Source organism: Antechinus flavipes, chromosome 1 (genome assembly GCF_016432865.1).
Source record: "Antechinus flavipes isolate AdamAnt ecotype Samford, QLD, Australia chromosome 1, AdamAnt_v2, whole genome shotgun sequence".
NCBI lineage: Eukaryota > Metazoa > Chordata > Mammalia > Dasyuromorphia > Dasyuridae > Antechinus > Antechinus flavipes.
Window position 1 is genome coordinate 248,066,370 of NC_067398.1, and position 22,259 is coordinate 248,088,628.

The window sequence follows — 22,259 nt, forward strand, 5'->3', positions numbered from 1 at the left end:
AAAACCAGGCATAACAGAACTTGGCCATCCAGTAAAATGAAGTACCTTTATTATTTGAAATACCTTTATTACAACTATGCCTCCCATTGTTCAAAACGCATTTGGGACAACCTTTTTGGCAGTTGGCTTCAGAGATTCGAGGATGACAAATGAGGGTGAGGGTAGATTGGATATTTAGAAACAACTAAGAGAAGAGCACCAACTCTGAAGGCAGGAGGATTTGAATTCAAATGTGGCCTCAGACACTAGCTGTGTGATTCTAGTCAAGTCACTTAACCCCAGTTGCCTTGCCAAAAAAAATAAAAAAGGAGAAACAATTAAGAGCCATTCAAAGTCAATCTATGGGAAAAGATACAGTATTACACTCTGAGAGAACATTAAGATGATGACAATGGTAGTGATATGATATAAAGTTACGTCTAATTTTCTTGTGATGTTTCCACAAAGGAAAGGTTTTAGCAATGTTATCAGTTTTGGCAGCACCATGGAATAAGCATAAACTCTCCCAGAGTGATGACTTTGTATATTTTTTTAATTAAAAATACTTTGTTGTCAAAAATGCTAACCATTATCTGAGACTTCAGCGAGTTGGAATATTTTCACGGGTGGATGGTTTTGCCTTGATGTTCATGGCAGCTGACAGATGAAAGTGGTGGTGCTAATGGTTGAGGTGGCTGTAGCAATTTTTTAAATAAGATGACAATGAACCAAATTATGATTTTTGAAGATGAAACTTGTCTAAATGTCTAAATACAACACAGTATGGTGAAAAGAATACTAACTCTGGAGTTGGAAGTCCTAAATTCAAATTCCACTTCTGATGTTTACTAGCTCTGTGACCTTAAGATTTAATTTCCTTAAATTTAAATTTAATTTCCAATCTATAAAATTGGCAGGAGGAAGTAGACTAGATATTTCTAAGAGATTTTCAGATTAAGATCTATGATCTCATGCATATGTTTATTTAAAAGTCAATCATATTATCAAACTTCATACATCTGAGAGGGAGTTTTATTCAGGAGGATTTAGCCACTCTATTTGACCAATGAATTGTAATGGCAAAGATGGGAATTGGGCAGGAGTCTTGCATATGGGAGCTTTTGGATGTAAAGAGGTTCAAAGGAGCAGTATTGTGCTTTCAACAGCATGAAATTCCTAGCTATTTTCTCCTTTTGTTCTTGTGTGTGTGCCTAGCTGTCAGCTCCCTTGGGAGAAACTCTTCTGAAGTTTGGAGAATAAAAATCAAGAGAAATAATCAAAGGAAAAAGGGAAGCACAGAGAGACAACACAGAGGGACAAACTATACTAGATAAAGAAGGAATAGAACAACCAAAAAGAGCTTTGGGAAATTTCAGAGTATCTGGGACTTAGGAGTGCTAAATTATCTGCCTTGGGATGGAGTATTCAGGGCAGAAGAGAATGGCAAAGGTAGCATAGCCACAACCTCGAAGCAGATCATTAATACTGAGAGCTCTTGGCTCCTGTCTGAGTGGGTGGGGAAATGAGAATAGAGCTACATCTTGGTGCGTAGGGGACCCGTATGCTGTGACGTCAGGTCCAAGATGTTCCATGGCCATGACACTGTGTGGATGGCAGAGATGTGCTTAACCTAGAAGATTAAAAGAAAGCTTTTATCTCAGTGACAGCAGATTCTGTGCAGGGATGAAAAACCCACCCTGCTCTGAGTATGCACAGCAGCTGCCGCTGCTGCTCAAAGATTCTTGAAATCCAAGGTATGTATTTGAAGAGACAACTACTTTACAAGTGCCCAGGAGATGAGAATGAAAAAGAAGGGAGAATTAGGCAACATAGTATTTTGGTAAGAGTGCTGGACTAGGAAGTCAGAGGACCTGGCTTCCAGGTTTGGCTTGACGTTTGCTACCTGCCTGACCTTGGGTATGTCTGCCATTTAACTACTATGAAAGTCAGTTTCCTCATCTGGAAAATGGGGATGCTGCTGCTTAGGTGACCTACCTCAAAAGGCTGCTGTGAATGAAAGAATATTTTTGTTCTTTTTTAATAATAATTTTGTCTTTTGTATACAAAGATGATGGCACGGTACAAAGAGCACTGAATCTGGAACCAGAAGACCAGAATTCAAGCTTTGCTTCTGTCCCCTGCTAACCTGTATAATCTTAAGCAAATTATTTACACTTTCTGTTCCTCAGTTTTTTCTTCTGTAAAATAAAGGAATTGGCCTCTGAGATCTCCTTATTTCTAAATACAGGATCCTGTGACTCTACTAGCAAGTAGGATGAATTTCTTTGAATTGTTTTTATGGGTTTTTTTTTTAATTGTTTGCGGGAGGGGCAATAGATTTGCATCAATAAAGCTAAACTCTCCATCCTGCTCTTGCCTTTTGACCAATGACATGTATCTGGAAGATGGCTGGTTACCAGGGTTAAGCTTGCAATTCTATGACCATGAAACAGAGCAAAATTATCTAGACGTATATGATCACGAGGCAAAGATATCACTATTCATGGATGATATAAAATCTCATTGTGTCCAGAAGTGCCACCTTTTGAACATATGATGAATATGGTCTGGCTTATAATGAACCCCCAATTCTTTTAAATGCTTAATTATTGTGTTGTATGTTAAACTGTGCTTTAGTCCCTGCAATGATAATTGGTTTCAGTTTCTGGCACATCTTTATCCTCACCAGTTTGCTCTGTGTTGCCAATGGAGTTTACTAGAGTTCTTGTTTTTCATTCCAGGTTCATGAATCACAGAGTTCCGGCCAACAAAAGGTACCAGCCCACAGAATATGAACATGCAGCCAACTGTGCCACACATGCTGTGAGTTTTCCTTTTTCTTTAATTAAGGGTTAGGAAGAAGGAGCTCTGTCAGACTTTATGCCCCCTTGGTGGATAGAAAAAGTAAATGTGTACATCAGCTTTACCAGCATAACACTACATTTCAAAAGGATAGAATGGTTGGGGTGACCACCATAAATGCAGGAACCAAAAAGCCATAATGGATCATTGGAGTTCACAAAGTCTTTTTGGTTCTCATCAGTTTCAGAGAAATCAATACAATCTTACTGTGAGGACCACTCAAGTGAAACCAGGCACCCAAAAATGCTTTGCTTTTAGTGTCAACACGATGTATTTCTCAGCCAAGAAGTCCTTAGTTTCATCCATATGTATTTGAGGGAAGTAATCATTCAATGAGTGGATTTTTTTTTTGTTAGAAAATATCTATACTTATTCAGGTTATTCCCTTTTCCTCTAGTTCCTGGGAAAGTGGAACGTTCCATTTTCATGGCAGGAGACAGAAGAAAGTCTTCAGGAAAGAGAAAAGGTGTCTAGCATAATTGTAAACTTTGGCTTAGCGTTAGGTAAAAGTCAGCAATAATTCTTCACAGAATATGAGTTTTCATCTGTGATGATGATTTTATTTTGGGTACTGATTCTGATCCTCTTTAACCCATAGTTTTTACCAAATGTTTGGCCAATAATGCTTTCAAGAATGTGTTTTCTACAGTTGAATTTCTTGAGCTTTATTATTTTCCTGTCCCTACTATAACTATTACCAATGTAAGTCTTTTACTGAGTTTGGGTCAACTGAATATCAAACAAATGGTCAGGGAATTATAGAATGTTAGAGATGGAAGATCATCAAGTTTAGCCCCTTCATATTACACATGAAAAACATAAAGAAATGAGATTACTTGTCAAACATTACACAACTAATAAGAGGTGAATTTAAGTTATGAAACCAAGTCTTCTGATTTCAATACAGTGGTCTTCCATTATGTCATTCTGGAAGGAAGAATGTAATATAACTACAGAAGGAGCTGTTTCTTTATAATTAAAAAAACAGGAGGGGGAGAAGGATTTCACATCATTTTTTTAAAAGGCTAGTAATTGGAATACCATATGGTTTCAGTCCAGATTGAAGATGAGAACAGAGTCTGTTTTTAAAGGCATCATTCATTTTACTTGCCATATTGTACATTATATCACAAATCTTGTCTAGTACTATGATGCTGAGAGACAGGTGGATGGAAGGACAGATAGGTAGATAGATCAATAGATAGACAAATGGATAGATGAATGAACAAATATCTTAGATATGTAATGTTTTAAATTCCAAAATTAAGAAACTATAGTAAAGGTAAATATCTTTGTCTCATTGAGATTATATTAAGAATAACTTAAAAATTATATTTGTATAGTGTTTGGGGAGATTCAACTAAAAGATATTCCAAAAAAAAATACAAGGTGTTATTATTTAAGGAAGTGTTGGGAAGAGACTATTCTAATCTTAAGATGACAGGTTCACTCACACAATTCAGCATGTACTGAACACCTACTATATCTAAGATGATGTGTGGTTAAATAGAGAAGTATAAGAAGTAATTTCTGACTTCAAGAAGCTTACAATCTGATTGGAGTGACAAGATGTGCACATTTAATTCTAGTACAAAACTCTTTAATAATAGCCATTTAAATGGTGTTTAATAATACTGTATACTTGTACTGCATAGTACTTAAAGAGAATTAGGTGACACCATTCATAGAGTAATGAACTTAGAATCAGGAGTACCTGAGTTCAAATTCAGCCTCCAATCTTACTAGCTGTATCACCTTGGGCAAGTCACAACCTCTTTTTGCTTCAGTTTTCCCATTTGTAAAATGGGGACAATAATAGCACCCACCCCCCAGGGTTGTTGTAATGATCAAATTTCATATATATGCTTGTGTATACATATATATGAAATGATCTATCTATATTGCTTTGTAAACCTTGCATGATATGCCTGTTGGTTATTATTATTATTATTCATTTCTCTCATGTTGACTATCTCAACATGTTATAGCGAAAAGAGGCTCTAGGATCAGACTAGATTCATTTTCTAACCTCTTAAACTCACTGCCTTTCTGACCTTGGGAAAGTCACTTAAAATGAGAAGATTTGGACTTCACAGACTTTAAAGGTCCTTTCAAATCTAGAATAAAGATCTTGTAACTCCTATGAGATGTAATAGTTGGAGAATTCAGAAGATCTGAGTTTGAATGTCTGCTCTGCTTCCATCTCTCTGTGAAAATTTAAGGGAATCATTTTCCTTCTCAGCATTTCAGTTTCCTTATCTCTAGAGTGGGGATAAAAAATATCTTAACTATTTACTTCACAAGGTTGTTGTGAGGATCAAATAGGAAAATGGATGTGAAGCACATTGTAATCTATAAAATACTACCCTATATATAATGAGTTATCACTATTATTATTATTATCCTCATTTACAGATGAGGAAACTGAGTCAATCTGCTAGCTAGTGTTGGGAGTCATGACTGGAGCCCAGGAATATTAACTCAAAGGTGATCTCTTATTACATCTCATGGAATAATATGAAATCAACTATAGTAAGATAAATCTTATGATTCTGGGTCCAGTGTTTTTTAAAGTTTCTTTTGCCTCAGTGATAGACATGAGTCTCCTTGCTCACAGCTACAGGGATTGTCCCCTAGCCATTTGGGTTGGTAGCCTTTGAGATCTTTTATTTCCTTATTTTACTGGAATTTTCTTCTTCCAAAGGTGAAGTAGAGAATCATGACTACTTCATCATCATAACCAAGTTGCCAACAAATACATTCGCTCTAAGATTGATTCAAACAAAGAAACACTGATTACAATAAAGAAGGGAAGAAAATTGAAGGGTTTTCTATAACATGCAAGATTTGGAATGGATGATCTCTATTCCTTTCCAAGAATATCAGTCCATTATTGTAATAACATTGTGGTTTAAAGAAAAAAAAAACTGGCATCCTAGCCAGAAGTCCAATCCCTGACACATATGTACCCTGACACATGCTTTACTGGGCAGTATTGGTAGATTATTGAACAGTGATGTGCCATTAAAGAATATGCCTGCATCTGTTTTTTTCTTTCTTGCTGTAGGTAACTCTCTAAGAATATAAGTTGCAGAGAAGGGACCAGCCTGTATTGATAGAAGAAGTTTTTTTATCCAAATCATAGATCTAATCTCCACTACTGCCCCTACAATAGCAGGTAGTTTATGAAAGTCTAGGGCCAATTCTGAAATAGCTGGCCTGTATGAATGACCCAGTTATCACAGTCAACTGAAATCCATTCTCCATTTCCAGTTCTGGATTATCCCCAGCATCCTCGGCAGTTCCAACCTTTACTTCCTGTCTGATGATGACTGGGAAACAATTTCTGCTTGGATCTATGGCTTTGGCCTGTGTGGTCTCTTTGTTGTCTCCACGATATTCCACATTATCTCCTGGAAGAAAAGACATCTCAGGTAAGGCAGCATCTTCTCCCATTAGGAAGCAAAATAGCTGGAAAGGAATAGTGAGGACTTACTCAAGAATCAGTATTCTCCACCCATTTCTCTCTCTCTCTCTCTCTCCTTTTCCTTCCCCCTCTTTTTCTCCCTCTCTCTCTTTATCCCTTTCCCTCCTTTTTCCCTCTCTCTTTTTGTCTCTCTGTCTCTCTCTCTCTGTGTGTCTTCCTCCTTCCCTCTCCCCTTCTCTCTCTCTCTCTCCCTGTCTCTCTCTCTCTCTCTCTCTCTTTCTCTCTCTCTCTTTCTTACCCTTTCTCTCTCTCCCTCTTTCTCTTTCTTTCTCTCTTTCTCTCTCCCTGTCTCTCTCTCTCTCTTTCTCTCTCTCTCTCCATATATCTGTCTCTGTGTCTATCTCTGTCTCTCTGTCTTTCTGTCTCTCTCTGTGTCTCTGTCTGTCTGTCTCTCTCTCTCTCTCTTTCTCTCTCTTCTTTTCCTCTCTCTCTTCTGTTTTTCTAGATGTGTCTTTATTTTCTCCTTTTTTTATTCATGAATCACAGAGTTCCATACAGAGGTATGTTGATAAGTGTTTAACAATCAGCTTTACAAAATTCACAACAAAACTTTTAAGTTTAGTTTGAATTATTAACATCTTTATCACTTTCTTAAGTCTAGACAATCAATTTTTTAAAAAATCAAGTCCTGATTTGTAGCATTTGACAATTTTTGCGGTATGCTGAAATTTTAACAATCAGGCTCTCAAAAGCTAGTACAAACTTGTTTTTAGTATACCCCTGTTTCCATCAGATAAAAGATGTCAGCCCCTCAAAATTATTTTGTATAATGTTTGGGTTTTGGAGAGGCTGTGAGAGCATAGAGAATTATTTTAGAGCCAGGAAGTCTTGAGTTCTAGGCCTGCATTTGATACATATTAAGTATATGACACATACTGGACAAGTCACATTTCAGTGGTTGAGGCAGCTCTCCAAGATTCTAAGTTTCAGAGAAGATGCAATGGTAGAGTGAGTTTTTTCATTTTACTAATTAAATACAATCTTCATCCCTATCCCTTATATGTTCTATTTATTTATAAGGACACTTGAAGAAAGTAAGCTTTTTGCAGGAAGGAATTGTTTTGTTTTTTTCTTTCATAACTCCATTGTCTAGGATGGTAACAGTTACATAGTAGATGCTAAACTTGTTACATTGATCTTAAGTGTTGTTGAGTTCCTCAGATGACCTGGAATTTCAAGACTAGAGGGGAGAACTATTCAGATCATGTCTTCCCCTTGCTCAATAAACTCTAGTGACTTCCTATTCATTAACTTTAAGTTAATACTTTTAGTATTTAAAGTTCCTTATAACCTTTTAACTCCATCCTACCTTTTTGCTTTATTACTTATTACTGTCTTATCCATACACATATATTTCACATAGTTCATATGTTTACTCTACATATAGTTATTGCATTAAAAAATAAAACATCTTAGTTTTATTATAAAATAATTTTTACCTCAGACCCACTAGAAAGAGTATCGGGATCCCTAGGGGACCATAGCCCACACTTTGAGAATTGATAATCTAGACTGTTGGTAGTTGCTGCTGCTTTTTTTTTTTTTGTACCACAGATAATAAAATGTAATAATAATAACTCATGTTTATATAGTTTTTTAAGGGTTTGCAAAAAGCTTTAAAGGTATTATACAATTTAATACTCACACCCCTTTGAGGTAGGTGTATCATCATCCTCATTTTATAGGTTACATTTATAGTCTCATAGTCACAAGGGTAGGGAGAGGAAGGGAATAAACATTTGTTAGGTGCCTACTTTGTGCCAGCACTATCCTAAGTGCTTTACAAGTATTATCTCATTTGATTCTCTTAACAATCTTTGGATGTGGGTGCTATTACGTCCTTTTTACATTTGAAGAAACTGAGGCAAATGGTTTTATTTGGGTTGCCCAGCATCACATACCTAGGTGAACTCAGTTATTTCTAACTTCTTGATTGTAATAATACCTAATTTCATGAACTGAATCTGACTCTTAGTAGGTCTGATTCTAGGCAAGTCATTTGAACTTTCAAACTTCTCTTTCTTCCTCTGGAAAGTGAGAAGACTATTTGTACAATTTGTCATATAGCACTATTTTTGAGAAAAGTGCTGGTGTGCACCTTAAAGAATTATAGAAACATGAACTATTATTTTATTTTTTTTAATTTATTTATTTTAATACTCATTGCTTTATGAATCATGGGAGAAAAAATCAGAACAAAAAGTAAAAACTGTGGAAGGAAAAAAACACAAAAAAGAAGTGAACATAGCACATGTTGATTTACATTCAGTCTTCTTAGTTTTGTTTTGTTTTTTTTTCTGGATGCAGATGGCATTTTCTATCCAAAGTCGATTGGGATTGCTTTAAATCACTGAACAACTGAGAAGAACCAAGTCTTTCATAGTTGATCATTATACATTCTTGCTGTTATTGTGAACAATGTGTTCCTGTTTCTGTTTGTTTTGCTTAGTATCAGTTCATGTAAATCTTTCCAGGCCTTTCTAAAATCAGCTTGTTCATTATTTTTTATAGAACAATAATATTTCGTTATTTTCATATACCACAACTTATTTGGCCATTTCCCAATTAATGGACATTTACTCATTTTCCAATTCTTTGCTACCAAAAAAGAGCTGCTACAAACATTTTTGCACGTGTGGATCCTTTTCCCTTCTTTATGATTTCCCTGGGATACAGACCCAGTAGTGGCACAGAGCAATTATTTTTAATCAATCAACATTTATTAAGCACCTACTATATGCCAGGTGAATAGCTAGGTGGCACAATAGATACAACACTGGGCTTGGAACTAGGAAGACTCTTTCATGAGTTCTAATTCAGACTCCAAAAATACATTTACTAACTGTGTGACTCTGAGCAAGTCCCTTAACTTCATTTGCCTCAGTTTCTTCATCTGTAAAATAAACTGGAGAAGAAAATGACAAACCAATATCTTTGCCAAGAAAAGCCCAAAACAGAGAGTACAGGAGTTTGCTGAGGTAGACTCAACCTCCTGCAGCCCACTCAAGTTGAGATTGTGCTGTACAGCCTCCATGTAATGCTGTAGTATGGGAAAGAGGGTTCCCTGGGAGGGAACGCTAAAGTGAGTCTGCTCTCTGGAAGCCAGTCATAGATAGAGACACTTAATGGATAAGTAGAATAGCGAGAGGCTATAGCCAAGTTCATTTGTGCCTCTCAAAACTTTTTATAGCATTCCTATCCCCCAGTCTGTCTTTAACAAACATGAATAATTATACAATAGAGAAATATCAGCGTTCTATTGTTTCATTTGAAGAGGGAACCCACAAGCCTTTATACTTTCTATTCTTTTGTTAGCATACATTATATAATTTGACAGATACTATAAATGGCCTCTTTTAATAGAACGTGCTAACATTTGGGAGTTTGGGTTATAATTTGCATTAGAATTTCATCCAAATGAGGAATTCCCAATAGCAGCGAGAATTTTAACCTCGAAGCTTTGATTTCCCCATCCAGAGTGCTTTCTATGACTCCTACCTCCAGAATTGACTTTTCCCATATCTGTGTTTTCAGTAGGATTGCTCCCTCTATTGATATTTCTTTCATAAGAAGAATGACCTGGCCATAATAAACTCTCCTTTCCCCCCCTGCTCATAGGATGGTGGAACATTGCCTGCACATGTTTGACAGAATGGTGATCTATTTCTTTATAGCAGCATCGTACGCCCCCTGGTGAGTAGCGTGGGGGGCTGCAGCCTGGGTCTACAAGAAAGGCTTTTTATCTCAGGATTTTTCAAAATTAAATTAATTTGAAAATAAATTTGGTGATTTATGAAATAAATAATTATGTTCCAAGATTCCATAGTGGGTGTGTATATACATATACATATACATATATATATATGTATATATATATATGTACAACCTATATACAAATGCACACATGCAAACAAAAATATACACTTATTTATATATATATGTATTTATATATATACACACACATGCACATATATAGAAGTGTGTGTGTGTGTGTGTGTGTGTGTGTTGCCCTTTCCATTTAGTAACTTTAATTTGGGCTTTTGGGAGGAAAACAATGGGAAACAGGGTAGCAAAAATCTATATTTGCAAAGAAAGGGTGCGGGGAGGTTGCTGACTAATATTGTTATTTTGTCCTTTGTTCTCAAAGAGGACTATGACACCTGGGAGGTGATACCAATTGGATTGAAGTGACCTCCCTTTCCCCCCTAGAGCCATCTGGGTCCAGTGGCCAGATGCAGATCAGGATGACTGGAGATGGCCCCGGAAGCAGTGGGAGACTTTGGCTTTTTTAAACTAAGGTTTTTAATAAGTCTCAGTTTGACTGAGGCAACCCTCCCATTCAGTGATTAAGAATGGTCCCTTTTCCCTATTATAAAAATTTTAGTGGGAGGGGAAGACCTTGGAGTTTCTGGCCAAAATAAAAACAATTGCGATTTACATCCTACCTTTACCTTTGAAAGGTCTTCTCTCCACTTTTGCAGATATAGATACATTCAGTCCTCAAACTGCAGGGGCACATGGCATTTCTCTTGAATGATGAACTAGAAAAGCTAATTGGCATGGTCATAAAATTAATATATACATTTTTTTCTGATTCCTGCCACTTTCTTTTTCAAATGTATTACACATTTAGATATAAAATAGGCTTCCCTTTAAAAGTGAGTCAGAAGATCAGGAAGAAATATAAGAAAAGAGGTCATCTTAGTAGTAACTAGAAAGTGGTCTGGAAGTCAGAATGAATAGGTTTCATACAGCCTAGCACATACTGGTAAATCACACTGAGTGAGATCTTTAACCTCTCATGCAAGAACAGACTATATAGAGAATGTGCAGCAGTCCTGCATTACTAAAAGTTTCCTCACCTCCCTATATTTATAAAATCATAGGTCCATTTTTTTTCACTATAATAAGCAGAAGAAAAAAGATAAGTCATTCATTCAATCAATAAACATTTACTTACTATGTGTTAAGCATTGTATTAAGCACTAGAGATAATTACAATTAAAAAAAAAAAACAGCCTCTGCTCTTAAAGAGTTTATATCTTACTTCTTTTCAGAGGTATGGGGATTATAGATTTTTTTGCATGTTGGTAAATTTCAATGAATTTTTTTTTTTATCTTTTAAATTTTTGTTATAAGGAATGGCTCTCTAGCAGGGAAAGAAGGAACAATACATTGAGAAATATAGGTGATTTAAAAACAAAAAAATGTAAAAATATTTAAAAAGGAATAATTAAGATAGGAAGTTACTAGAGGACAATCTTGGGTGAACTGTTTACCTGCCTCTTTTTCCCTTTCATGGGACCCTTCCCAACTATAGGTCATGAATGTCTCCTGAATCTTTCTCTGTCAGTCATCCCCTTAACTGAAGAATGCTTCATAATGCTTGCCATGAACACCATTTGTGTTACTTGATCTAGGCAAAAGAATTCCTAGTTATGACTTTAAGGACATGAGGAAAATAATGAAGTGTTTCCTAATACTAAGGCTTTTTAATTTCAGGTTTTTCCCCTCTAGTTGAATATATGCATTTTAGGGACAGAGACTGTTTTTTTTTTCCTTCTCTTCTCTGTCATTAGGAGGGAGCCAAGTCTCTATGAATGCAAGAAAATGGAAGGAATAAGAAAGGAAAAGGTTTAAAGATAAGTTAGTTTGTTGCCTATAAAACAGGCATGAAACAGGTTGAGTTAAGAGGATGAGAAAAAGAGAGCAGTCAGTGAGGATAGGATGGAGAATGGGATTTGAACAATAACAAAAGGGAGCTTAAACTCACTCAGATGGAGTAAGCATGCCAGTATAATTATGTTAATCATTGAGGAATGAATGCAAGTAGGTTATCATTGACCATGGGATTTAGCCTTGGGTGGAATTGACCCAGGATGTCAAGCAGCTATAGGTGACTGGAACTGGGTGGGGGGAATATGGAGCATGCCAGGACAGGCAACTCTTATGGAACTGTAGGGGGTCAGAGAGTGTGTTTGAATACCCAGCACAATACCAAGTACATAGGAGGCACTTAAGAAGTATAAATTGATTGAATGAATGAGAAGACATTTATTAAATTATTACTATGTGCCAAGCAAGTATTGTGCTAGCTGGCTATGCCCTTTAACTCTATTCTGGACTTAGATATTTGGTGAGCCTGGCCATAGATATAAGAGACACATCATGGAAAAATATGATCATCCTTCTTGGAGTAGTACTCAAAGGATCAGTATGTCCCCTCCCCAAATGCCCTAGTTTTTCAAAATCCTTCATTCCAGACTTGCCACCCATGTATTAATTTAAATAATGGAATTATCACTTAGGAACATATAAAGGTAAAAATATTTCTCACATAGCTCCTTCAAATAAAGAATTCATTTCTGAGTACAAAATCTCTGTTGTGAAAGTAGAAATCACATTGCTCATCTCCAGCTTTTCTTGTCTCTTAGGCTTAATCTCCGAGAGCTTGGTCCGTGGGCCTCCCACATGCGCTGGATTGTCTGGATCATGGCTTCTGTTGGGACCATCTATGTGTTCTTCTTCCATGAACGGTGAGCTTTGGCTGTGGAAATGTGGGTGGGATTCATTTGCCTGCAACAAGGTAAAAACTCCCTTCTCTACCTCTGGGATCCTTGTCTGAACAGGAGATACAGGGAATAATACTGCCTTCTTGCTGACAAGGTGGGATCCATATCTCCAAGGTAGCATATGTTATTAGCATGAGGTAACCATGTAACAGATACCAGAGACCCATCTGGTGCTTAGGATCACAGGGAGACTTTCATTCACAGTCTATGCATAGCTAATTTATGATGTCTGTGTATAAATGAAAGAAAGAAGGGGAAAGAAGGAAAGAAAGGAAGAAAGAGGTAGGAAGAAAGGAAGGAGGAAAGCAAGAAGGAAAGAAAAAGGCTACTTTGGTTTAGAAAATTACTAGGATTGTAAATGGGGCCATGGGTAGAGGGAGAGAGAGACTATCAATCCCTAGCAGGAACAATTCAGAGCTGATTTGATTATGGATCATGAATAGAAGAAGGAAAGGGGTGCTTTCTTCCATTCACATGAAATATAGCTGAGACCTGCCAGCAATAGTGAATGAGGTCAGCCAGTTGTCATTCATCAGGACAGAAGGGGATGGGGCAAAGAAGTTTCAGAGATGAAAGGGCTAACTTCTCTGTAATTTCAAGAGTACTTTGTATTCTACTGAGCAATTTACAACTGATGTGATTCTTTGTTATTCTTTTCATTTACTCTTTGAGGTTTTTCCTTTTTTTCACTTTTCTTTTCCTCCTGAAATGTTAGATAATCTATCTAAAGGCATAGCCCCTGATTTACCTCCTAATCTGTGCCTTTTTTGTTGTTCCTCGTTCTCAAAGAGAAGCAATGATATGAGGGACTTGGATTTAAACCAGCCAGAGCCACACAGAGTTATCAGCCTATCTCTCTTCCAGAATCATCAGAGTCTAGTGGCAAGAAGGAAGTCTAGACAACTTCCAACTTTGGTGTCTATAATAATGATGATGATGATGATAGGCAGGCAGGGGGTGAAATGAATAGAGTGCCAGGTTAGACTCAGGAAGACCTGAGTTAAAATCTAGCCTCAGACACTTACTAGCTGTCTGATCTTGGGCAAATCACTTAATCCTGTTTGCTTCAGTTCCTCATCTGTTAAAAATAGAAAAGGAATTAGGAAACTCTTCTGGTATTTTTGACAAGAAAACCGCAAGTTGGTTTTCTAACTAAATAACTAACAACTATATAACTAAATATACAGTTACTAAGAACTAAATAACAACAACAATAAAAATAAGCAATTTATGGAACTCTTTAGATTTTATTAAGTGCTTTCCTCACAGTAATACCTATGAGGGAGCAACACTCCATTTTAGAACCCAGATTTTCTGACTTCAATTCCAGTATTCTTTCAGTTCTTTCAGTAGCCTACTACCTTTCACATACCTTCTGTTATAACTATATTTGTAGTTTGTTGTGGTTTTGGTTTTGGTTTTGAAGTCATAGGAGTGGTCAGTTATTCCCAGTGAGGAATTAAGATCAGTACCTGGACTATAATTTATTTTTATAGTCTGGGGCACTGAGAATTCAAATGACTTATCTAGGGTCACACAGCTATATATTTCATAGGCATATGAATGTGGACTTGAATTCAGGTCTTACTGACTCTGAGGCAAGCTCTCTATCCATTAAGACATTCTGCCTCTCTATAGGTACACATACAAATGGAAATATGCCCGTCAATTAATCAACTTATTTTAAATGATTGATTAATCATTTGTTAAGTACATCCTATGAGCTATATACTATGCTAGGCACTTTTTATTAAGTGAACCATTGTTTCAGGGGGCTTAATTTCTAAGAAGATATATAAGGGGTGTGTGTGTGTGTGTGTGTGTGTGTGTGTGTGTGTGTGTGTGCATACGCATCCAAGGTCATCTCCAATCATCCTGATCTATATCTTGCCACTGAACCTAGAAGGTTACAGAGGAGAAAATGAGGTTGGTGACTTTGTATAGCCCTGCCTCATTTAAATCCAGTTCACTTGTTTGTCATGCAATAATCTCCTTGTTATCATGTATATGTGCATGTTATACACATGCATGAATTCACACACATACATGTGTAAGGTATTTATACAAAACAAAAATAAATTCAATGATCCTTAGGAGGAAAGGCAGTAGCAGCTGGAAAGAACAGAAAAGATCTTATTTGGAAAGTGGAATTTTAGTTGAATCTTGAAAGAAACCAGTGATTCCAATAGGCAGAGGTAGAAAGGGAAAGCCTACAAGGTATGGTGGACCACCTGTGCAAAGTCAATTAGATGAGAGATAAGTGTTATATGTGTGAAACAGCAAGAATGCATTTACACAACATATGTAGCAGATGACTATATCCTATATAAACACAGCGGAGTAATATAAAAATAAGCTTAGAAACATTTGATGGGGTCAGGTTCCAGTGAGCTATAAATATCAAATGGAAGAGTTTTATATGTAATTCTAGAACTTACAGGGAGTCGCTGGGGTTCACTAAGTAGTAGGGGACATGGTAAGACTGATACTTAAGAAAAATCACTTAGGTTGCTGTGTGAAGGATGACTAGAATGGAGAGAGATTTAAGGATAAGTGAACATTTAGTAGGCTATTGAAATAGTTCAAGTGAGAGGTGATGATGGTCTCAATTAGGTTAATTTTGGTTTGAGTGGAGAAAAGGGAGAGAGATTTGTTCTAGAAAAAAGAAATGAAAAGATTTAGCAACTAATTGGATGGATTGGGCAAGGCAGAATCAGTTAAGAAGTTAAGAATGACACCCACATTTCAAACCTAATTAAATGGAAAGATAGTGTTGGCTTGACTATAGGAATTCCAAAAAAGGTGGGTTTTGAGAGAATGGCAATGAATTCTGTTTTGAACATCAGCTCAAGAAATTTGTAGAATATCTAGTTTGAATCTCAATAGATCATTGGTAATGCCCAAGAGAGACTGAAGCTAAATCTATGGATATGTAAGCCATTTACATAGACCTGGTAATTGAGTGGATCGGAGCTGATGAAATCACCAAGAGATAATGGAGAGAGAGAAAAAGATGAAAACTCATTCTGCAGGATAATTCCATTATATTAGGCATTTTCAGTATGCATTAGATGTCTTGACTTTTAATCTATATGAATTTGGTTGATACTATTTCAGGATGAAACCTCCGCCATAGAAGATGATACAGAAAGAGACTGAGAAGTGATCAGATAAGTAGATGGGGAACCAAAAGAGAACAGAATCATAAAAACCCAGAGAGCCAAGAATTTTCATAAGGAGAGTTGTCAACCATATGAAGTGCTGCATAGAAGTTAAGAAGGATGAGAATAAGAGTTAGCATTGATGTAGCCTTTAAAGCTTGTAAAATGCTTTATATATGTTAACTCATTTGATCCTCATAATAATCCTGTGGGAAGTATGATTATCCCCAACTCTACAAATGAGGAAATTGAGGCACAGAGAGTTCAAATGACTTGGTCAGTCACAGTTAGTGTCTGAGGCAAAATTCAGACTCAGATTTTCCTGACTCCAAATTCTATGCTCTATCAATTGGGCCCATACTTTCCACTTTTATGAAAAAGTCATTTGATTTGGTAATGAAGAGATTATTGGTCATTATGGAGAGAGTGTAATGCCAGAGAAACTGAGCAAGATAGAGATTAGAGAACAATTTAATAATTTATTTAATGGAGAGATTTACTGGGACCAATGGATCCATGGTTTGGTCCCAGGGCTGAATGAGACTATCGTCTCAAAGAATTCAGCAGCGTATGTCAGATAGAAGATTCTTTTATAGGGTAACAAGAACAATGCCATAATGGGGGAGGTACCTGGATGGGGACCTAATGGGGGAAGGCACCTAGGATGACATAATGAGAGGTACTGGAGAGGTTACTGATGTGCTAATGATGTCTAAAATGAATAAAGACCTTTATCCCATCAGACTTTAAGAGGGAATGATTATAGCCTAAGGCCTAAGATACAAGACCTTTATCCTAACATTAAAAGGGAATGGTTATGACCTGAAGCAGAGTAACTGAATAGGACAATTAGGGAAACTGGATCAGGACATTAAGAGAACTGTGGCACAACAAGAGCAACTTCAATTGATTGAAGTCAGATTGCAAAGGTTTCAGAAACAAGAGAAGAAAAAGTGGAGGCAATGGGTATGGACAGTGTTATCAAGAAGTTTGGCTGAGAAAGAGAGGAGAGATGTAGGGTGATAGTTATTAGAAATAGTGAAATGTTTTCTTGTTTTAAATGGAGGAATAGTACAGAAGAGATTAAAGATTGAAGATTGAAGAGGAGATAATATTGTTGGAGAAAACAGGAGGGGGTAGGGGAAGAATCAAGATGCTTAAAGAAAAGCCTTATCAAGAATAGTTTCTCTATTAGAGACTGCTTGTTATTTGAGTGATGCCTGTTACATTCAAGTAAATTGGATTTAAGTGAGGGAGGGCTGGTCAAGGTCACCTGCCTCATTTTCCCTCCAAAACCATCAGAGGACCTGATATAGATCAGGACAACTGCAGGTGGCCCTAGATGAAGCGGGAGATCCTGGCCTTTGTAAACTAAGGTCTTCAATAGGTCTCAGTTTGATGAGGCTGCTTCCATTCAGTGATTAAGGCTAGGGTAGCAATTGAGGCAAAGAATCTCCTCTCACCTACTCCAAAAAAATCTAATAAAGACGGTAATTGGAAATGATGTCATAGATTTGTGAGACGAGGAAGAAAAGAGAGACCTCACAGTTAATAGCCTAAACTCTCTAGTAGATTCTGAGTGAGGTATTCAGGTAAGAGATTAGGGAAAGGAGGAAGTGTACAAGGCTCATGAAGGGAAAAAAAGTTAAGAAGAGTAGCTGGGCTGAGTGGGATAAAAATTCAATTAAGGAAGAGTAAAATGATTTCTTTGTTGCAATGAGAACCTAGGTTGAGATTAAATAACATAAATTTGTAGTGGACCTAGTCAGCAGGACCGCATGATTTTTTCCAGTTCCATTCCTCATTGTTATGAATAGGAACAGAGGAGAAGGAGGATTGTGGGAGTAATCCAGGTTTAGGATTTGGTAAAGTAATAGCTAGTTTCTTTGTGTCAGCCACATAGTAGAAGTCCTTTAGAATTCTAGTATTAACAGAAGGAGCGAGGGGCACTGGACAAACTCTCATTTCACAGGATGATTCCATTACATCAGACATTTTTCATCATGGATTAAGTGTTTTGACTTTTAATCTCTGAATCTGATTCATGCCATGTCAGTAAGATTTTAGGCTGTAGTTTGGGGGGGGGGGCGGAAATAGCAAATAGGAGGAAACTCTTGAGAGCTTACATATGGAAATGAAGAGAAACTCTGATAGGTAGGACCTTTAAATTCAATAAATGGGTTGAACTAAAAAAAACACATGATTTAGAGAAGGAGCCTGGGTTTTAAGTCAGAGGGACCTGATTCAAATAAATTCCAGTTTTGCTATTTATGATCTATGTGACACTAGGCATTTAATTTTTCTGGACTCTTATCTGTATGTATGTGTGTGTGTGTGTGTGTGTGTGTGTGTGTGTGGTGTGTGTACACACACATATATACATATACATATGTGTGTGTGTGTATATATATATATATATATATATATACTGGTTTGCTTATCTGTTAAATATTTGAGAGCTGGGCTAGATAACTTTGTAACTAAAGCTATGATTCTACAAGAAGGTGTGACAGAATATAATGGGGGTGCCCTTCTATTACTCAACTTTTAAGAAAAGGGCTTCAATAGAAGTTCTGCACAAGGGGATGATTAAATTTTTTTAAGGTAAATGATTAGATTTTTCCCCTTATGCTGACCAACCAGCCCTCCAGAAAACAGTAGAGCAAAGAGACAAAGGACACAACCAGATCTCTGGAGAAGACTGGATATACAGAGTCCATCCAGACTTTGGGTTCATGGTTTCCAGGTTCAACAGGAAGATGATGGGGATTGATGAACAAAGCAAGAGGTATCCTCCTAACCTGACCCCCAAGTTTTTCTTGGTCATTCTAGATTCAGGACAACTAGACTATCCCACATAGAAATATTATAGGAAGGTTGATTAGGTGGTTTTGTTTTTTGTTTTTTGTTTGTTTGTTTGTTTTTACCCATAAGAGAATGGTTTTACTTAATTGATTTCCTACTTTTGATGTCTCAAAAAGTTGGAGCACCAATTAATAAGGTTCATATAGGATGGAATTTTCTAGCAAGAAACTTCTAGATATTAGGGAAGAGGGCCCCAGAGAAGAGGCAGGCATCAGAATAAGAAAGAATAAGAGGACTTCTCTAGGAAATAAAACAGCCTTTTAGATTAAAAAAACTATTTTTGAAAAAACAGATCTTCTCCCCACTTCCCCCAAAGTTGTCACAATTACATTATTTTAATTCTAGGCTCTTAGGGTGGAAAAAAAAAAGAAAGAAAAAACATGAAGGAAAGAAAAAAGAAAAAGAAAAAAGTTTCCCTCTTTTGGGTTAATATACAATGAATTGACTTCTAATAACACTTTTAAAGAGGCCTTCTTGCTCTTTTGCATCATAGATTTGGTTGGCACTTATGGACCTTTTCCTTTTAAATGCATAAACTGAAATACACAGAATTACAAAAGAAAGTAATTTAATTGAAACCTATTTGTTCAAATATGTTTTTTTTAAACTGTATGGACAACCGGGTTAAAAACTCTTCATGGTTTTAAAACATATCTTTGACATTCAGCACTAGAATGAACCTGAACAAGCCAATAAATTTCCCTGAGCCTCAGTTTCTCCATCTATAAAATGAAGTGGTTGAACTAGATGGACTCTAAGTTCTCTTTCAGCTTTAAATATGTGGTTCTACAATCCTATTTAACATTTGTCAAGTTCCCAACTTACTTTGTTAAAAAAAATTAATTAAGAAGGCAGAAACTTGTGGACAATACATAGACATTTACTGAGCAAATCATCATTAACAAACACCAATAAACTTAATTGGCCCAGCCAATCCAGAATGCAACCCTGCCAGTGATTGAGAAGTTAGAAATTCTGCTAAGGAGATAAGGATGGAAGAGTTGGGTTTTCAGTTTTTAGTTCCTTTCATCCAGGATACCACCACCAGATATTAGGAAATTATGAATTGAATATTAAAAATCAACCCTAAGTCCAAGGTTTCTTGTTCTTTCATACCAGATACAAACTTGTGGAACTTCTCTGCTATGTTGTGATGGGTTTTTTCCCAGCCCTAGTCATCCTCTCTATGGTAAGTAACTCCTGCCTAAAGAAGAACCTCATGCACACTGATCTGGAACTCATTAAAACCATTCAAAAGGGGGCAACAAGAATATAGATATTTATTGCTGATCAAGATTAAATGATCAAAACATTCAAGTTAATCTCCATTTTCCCTTAGTTTCAATTCATGGTTTGGCATCATGGATTGTGTAGACAGAATCAAAGTGAACATAATCTAATTTGAGAAACTATACCAAAGGAGGAAATAGTATCTCTCCTGCTCTTAGCTGGTTTTGAATGCAGGCTTCCGAATCCTTAATCCAGAAATTGATCTGCTTCCTACAGCTAAAACAATACATACCCATCTAGGAATTTCCTATAAAGTAGAAGCTTTCTAGGTGTTAGAGGGACATCTTATGTGGAAGGAGGGAGAGGGATCATCACTGAGCATACTTATAGTTCACAAGTGAACTGCATATACCCACTGTCAGTCCCCCCAATAGGTCAAATGAGTTACTACAAGGATACTATTATGTATTTTGTGGGCACCACCCCTTTATATTGGTGTTCTTTTTCTTCCCCCCATTCCTATTTCTCTTCCCCCCATTCCTTTTTCTCTTAAAAGAGTTAATACTTTTCTCTCCCTCCATTTTCTTTTTTGTCAAAATATCTAATTGCTTTATTTATCTTATTTTTGTTTTTTTTCTTCAATAGTATTTTATTTTTCCAGATACATGTAAAGATAGTTTTCAACATTCATTTTTGTAAGACGTTGTATTCCAATTTTTTCTTCTTCCTTCCCTTAACAGTAGTTCCTTCCTCTCCAAGACAGTAAACAATCAGATATAGGTTAAATATTTGCAGTCCTTTTAAATATATTTCCATATTTGTCATGTTGTATGAGAAAAATCAGCCCAAAAGGGAAAAAAAAATCACAAGAAAGAAAAACAAACAAACAAAAAAAGGTGGAAATACTATGCTTTGATCCACATTTGGTTTCCATATTGTTCTCTCTGGATGCAGTTGTAGTTTCCATTCCCAAGTCTATTGGAATTGTCTTAGATCAATGTATTGCTGAGAAGAACTAAATCTATTATAGCTGATCATCACCTAATGATTCTATTACTTTGTACATGTTCTCCTGGTTCTGCCCAGTTCTCTCAGCATCAGTTCAGTTTTTTCTAGGCCTCTCTGAAATCATCCTACTGATCATTTCTTATAGAACAACAATATTCCATTACATTCATATACCCTAACTTATTCAACCATTCCCCAACTGATGGACTCAATTTCCAGTTCCTTGCCACCACAAAAAGGGCTGCTACAAACATTTTTTACATGTGAATTCATTTTCCTCCTTTGTGATTTCTTTGTCTCCCTCAATTTTCAACCAATGAATTGATCAACAAGTATATCTTAAGCATTTAATATGTATCAGGCATTATGCAAATTGTTACAGGAGCCACCAACTAGTGGCTGCTGGGGATCTAATTCTGACCAGAAGAATAGATCCCTTCATGTGAGAGGAAGATAATGATACAAGGAGACTTTGAGAGGCAGTTGTATTCTCTGACCTCTCTCCTCTTCCCTCTTGCCTCTAATATATTTCATTCCCAATTCACAAGCAACATCTGCATCAATAAAGGCTGATTTTCAATTCCTTTAAGTGTGTTATAATTCACAGCTGTGAGGGCTTTTGGAGAATCGACCCACCCCTTCGCACTTAAGCTTGTTCCTCAACAGTTTTTTTGTTTTATGGGAACATGATTGTTTTTTCCCCAACAGCATGGTCAGTAAGTTTGTCCAATATTGTGAAGTGACTGTTATCTGAGTCCATATGCTTTTTCTGTCCTGGATGGTTGCAGGGTGAGATGCTATAGTAGATGTTGAATCTTGTGAGATATCATGGAGGGAAACTTTCTGACAAATGGATAAGTAGGATTGGAGTCAGAGTAGGCATTTTTCATAAATCCCTCATCAGTTCTCTGGCTCGGCCCTTTGATGTGTTGGCCCATTTTAATTACCCCAACTGAAAAAGTCTTACTGGGTCTCTTCTCCCTTTCCTTTCCCACGGGTTACCATAAGAACTCTTCTGGGAAGATCCTACTCATGAATAGCTCTTGAGCCCTACTGCTTCTTTATTTCTTCTGCCCCACGTTGGGCGCCATTTCT

General features: G+C 36.7%; 1 protein-coding gene across 1 annotated transcript in view; it reads left to right on the forward strand.

Moving 5' to 3' along the window:
* MMD2 (monocyte to macrophage differentiation associated 2) overlaps window positions 1-22,259 on the forward strand; it is a 110,904-nt gene that overhangs the window by 74,207 nt on the left and 14,438 nt on the right. The window contains exons 2-6 of the mRNA XM_052000073.1: window positions 2,721-2,802; window positions 6,115-6,275; window positions 9,947-10,021; window positions 12,763-12,864; window positions 20,046-20,115. Of these exons, the coding sequence (XP_051856033.1) occupies window positions 2,721-2,802; window positions 6,115-6,275; window positions 9,947-10,021; window positions 12,763-12,864; window positions 20,046-20,115 (490 nt within the window). The remainder of the gene's footprint in view (window positions 1-2,720; window positions 2,803-6,114; window positions 6,276-9,946; window positions 10,022-12,762; window positions 12,865-20,045; window positions 20,116-22,259) is intronic.